Source organism: Rutidosis leptorrhynchoides, chromosome 2 (assembly GCF_046630445.1).
Source record: "Rutidosis leptorrhynchoides isolate AG116_Rl617_1_P2 chromosome 2, CSIRO_AGI_Rlap_v1, whole genome shotgun sequence".
Lineage (NCBI taxonomy): Eukaryota > Viridiplantae > Streptophyta > Magnoliopsida > Asterales > Asteraceae > Rutidosis > Rutidosis leptorrhynchoides.
Window position 1 is genome coordinate 377,302,777 of NC_092334.1, and position 3,378 is coordinate 377,306,154.

The 3,378-nt window shown below is 36.2% G+C and overlaps 2 protein-coding genes across 2 annotated transcripts; both read left to right on the top strand.

The window, feature by feature from the left end:
• Positions 1 to 266: 266 nt before the first annotated feature.
• On the top strand, positions 267 to 1,742 carry LOC139892082 (F-box protein CPR1-like). Its single transcript, XM_071875119.1, has one exon. It carries the CDS (start codon positions 457 to 459, stop codon positions 1,600 to 1,602), a length of 1,146 nt encoding a protein of 381 aa, XP_071731220.1. The 5' UTR covers positions 267 to 456; the 3' UTR covers positions 1,603 to 1,742.
• A 658-nt stretch (positions 1,743 to 2,400) lies between these two features.
• On the top strand, positions 2,401 to 3,378 carry LOC139889013 (uncharacterized). The gene has a single exon (XM_071871989.1). The coding sequence runs from the start codon at positions 2,401 to 2,403 to the stop codon at positions 3,376 to 3,378; it is 978 nt and encodes a 325-aa protein (XP_071728090.1).

Sequence of the window (3,378 nt, forward strand, 5' to 3'; positions counted from 1 at the left end):
CCTCACACACCAATTGAGTATTATTAGAAGAGTAAAAGGTTAAAATAGGTGTGTGAGGATCAAAAAAGTGTGTGTGAGAATCATCCCCTATCCTTAAAACCTACCCAAATTACAATTTGGGCATGATCATTTATTATTATTATTATTATTATTATTATTATTATTATTATTATTATTATTATTATTAATAATTTATAATTTTATAATTTTATAATTTTTACTTCTATCCTTAAAACCTACCCAAATTACAATTTGGGCATGATCATCTTCTTCTTCTCACATGCGACAGACTACCACTCTTCCGTTTTCTTGCTGTTTGGATAGAGCTACTCTTTATTGATTGCTGGATTAAAGTAAGTCACTGATTCTTCATATTTGTTCCTCTCCTTTTCGTTTAACTGCCCTAATATAAGAAACCCTAATTACATCGGCACAGTTTATTTTTCTTCCCAAATCATGTCAGATACGTATAACCCAATTTCTCCCCTAAATCACCTTCCACCGGAATTAATCGAAGCAATTCTCCCTTTTCTGCCACCTAAATCTCTTGGCCGATTCAAATCGGTTTCAAAACGCTGGTACTCACTGATTTCCAGTCCCAGTTTTATCAAATCCCATATTCATAACAACCCTAATCCTAACCCAACCCAACTGATTTTACTTCCGAATGATAATAAATCTATCTACTCGGTTGATATTAAACAATTCAACACCCTAACCACGTCCGCAACAGTAACCGCCAAACGCCTGAATGTCCGGAAACCATTGCTTATGATACTAGGGTCTTGCAATGGGCTTGTTTTATCCTGTGATATGTATGATAATACCCTATGTTTATTAAATCTAAACATGGGACACACCTTCAAACTTCCATATATTAGCGAAAAAGAATATGATACATATGAATTTGGTTATGATTCTGATACAGATGATTACGAAAAAGAATATGATACATATGGATTGGGTTATGATTCTTCTACAGATGATTATAAAGTTGTCGTCATTAGTCATATGAGCGTTCCAGATTCTGATCCTGACAGCAAATTTTTATTCGTTTATAGTCTACGTAACAATTCATGGAAAAGGTTGCCTGATTTCTCTTACCAACAACATGATGTGTATAGTTTATGTCCAGGGGTACTCTTAAACAATAATCTTCACTGGGTAGTAAAAAGTAGACGCTCAACAATGACTATTGCTGCCTTTGATTTAGCTAATGAACAATTTCGTGAAATCAAGTTACCGAATTCATTCAAGTGTTCCCAAGTCTTTGTTGTTGGTGGGAAATTAGTTGCTGTTATGCGTAATGGGTTGCTCAGTCCTAATTTAATTTTTGAATTGTGGGTGATGGAAGAGTATGGGGTTCCTAAGTCTTGGAAGAAACTTTATATCTTTGAAGAAACTATGGATTTAAGTTTTGAGTTCTTTGTTCAAGTCAGCAATCGGGATATTTTGTTGGGTAATAATAAGGCGAATGAATTTGTTATTTACAATATGGATGAAGGAAGATGCACAAGTGTACCAATTGAAGGGTGCCCAAAAGGATTCAAGTCTTATGCTACGTGTGTTGAAGGCCTTGAATCACTTGAACGTTTTCGTTAGATTAACACAAGTTTTATTTCAGTAATGTTTAAAGCCTTGAATCACTTGAACGTTTTTGTTAGAACAACACTTGTTAAATTTCAGTATTGTGTATTGGTTCTGTCTGATATTTATATATACATCTAATATGTTATGGGATAGTTTTGTTTTTGAAGCCTCATTTGTCAACCAAGCATTTACTAATCACAACTAAGTTACATGGAAACATGCTGCAAATACATTGTTGCAATCATCCAGGATTTTTATCAAATGTGGTGTTTGCAGTTGTATGAAGTATGATACTTGATAATAAAGTAACTGTTTTAATAATAAGATGAGTTTGTAGAATGCACATTTTTCTACTGTTTGAAATGCTGAGTTAGATTAGGTTTACCTAATAACCCAAGTCTCCCTTGATGTCATAATTTACAGATAACCTGTCATGACCTATAGGAGTGTACGTTTTGTCAATTTATAGTTTATTTGGTTTATTCGGTTTTCACCATAACTTTTGAGAACCAATAACCATATAATCTTATATGAAAATCATACAAGACTATATCGTTTCATACTAAAATTAATATTAATAACCGAATTAAATTTTTTTGGGGCGGGTCGGGTGAGTGCTCTAAACTGTCGTGGGTCAAATGGGATGATTGTCTTCTACCTTATGATTATGGGGGTCTTAATATTAGTTCTTTAAGGGGCAAAAATCTTGCTCTTTTGGGAAAATGGTTTTGGCGGGCAAAGACGGAACCTAATACTTTTTGGGTGAAGATTATTAAAAGTATTTACGGGTCTAATGGGCTACTTCCTCCTATGGGTCCTTCGGGGCCGATAGGGGCGGGTAGCGTGTGGTCCAACATTTTGCGTGCAGGTACCATGATCGAGAAATTGGGCTTAAATTTTGCATCTTCATTTATAAAGGTAATTGGTGATGGTGCGGACACGGATTTTTGGAATGATGCATGGCTTTGCGATACATCACTAAAGCAACGGTTCAAGAGGCTATTCCATTTGGATGAAGATTCGAAGGCAAGAGTTCAAGATCGGATTACTTGGAGCAATCATGGCTTTGTTTGTAACTTTCGGTGGAAAAGAGATATCTCGGGTCGAGCCATTAATGATCTCGATTCCCTTATGGAGCTACTAAACAATTATGTGAAACAAGATAAGGCTACGGATTCGTGGAGGTGGAGCATTGCGGGTAACGGCTTATTTTCAACAAAGAGGTTATCAAGTGTTATCGATGAAAAGATTCTCAACTATGGGTCGGTTGCAAACAATGATGAATTTTTGAAGAATAACTTGGTACCACAAAAAGTCGCAATCTTCATATGGAGGGCAATAAGAAGACGGATCCCGGTACGTATCGAACTTGACAAAAGAGGTATGGACTTGGATTCCGTTAGATGCCCTCTATGTGATGATGATGTGGAATCAATTGATCACTCGTTAATTTTTTGTCGTTATGCGATGGATATTTGGGTTCGTGTTTACAATTGGTGGGGTCTAGGGACGGTTACTAATTTGAGCATTAGCGAAGTATTTAGAGGCAAATGCAACCGTTCTCTTTCCCCAATTTGGTCGCGTATTTGGCAATCTATTGAATGGACATGCGGATACATGATTTGGAAGAACCGTAACCAAAAAGTATTCTCTAATTCCTCTTGGTGCGGTGCGACGGGTTTGATGGAAATTCAACTTAAATCGTTTGAATGGATTTCGTCTCGTTTAAAGAATCATAGGTTGGATTGGCTTGGTTGGATCTCGAATCCATGGTCTTGTCTTGTGTAA

What these genes read in the sequence shown, in the direction of transcription:
- LOC139892082 (XM_071875119.1), top strand. Translation starts at nt 457, where the DNA reads ATGTCAGATACGTATAACCCAATTTCTCCCCTAAATCACCTTCCACCG.
- LOC139889013 (XM_071871989.1), top strand. Translation starts at nt 2,401, where the DNA reads ATGGGTCCTTCGGGGCCGATAGGGGCGGGTAGCGTGTGGTCCAACATT.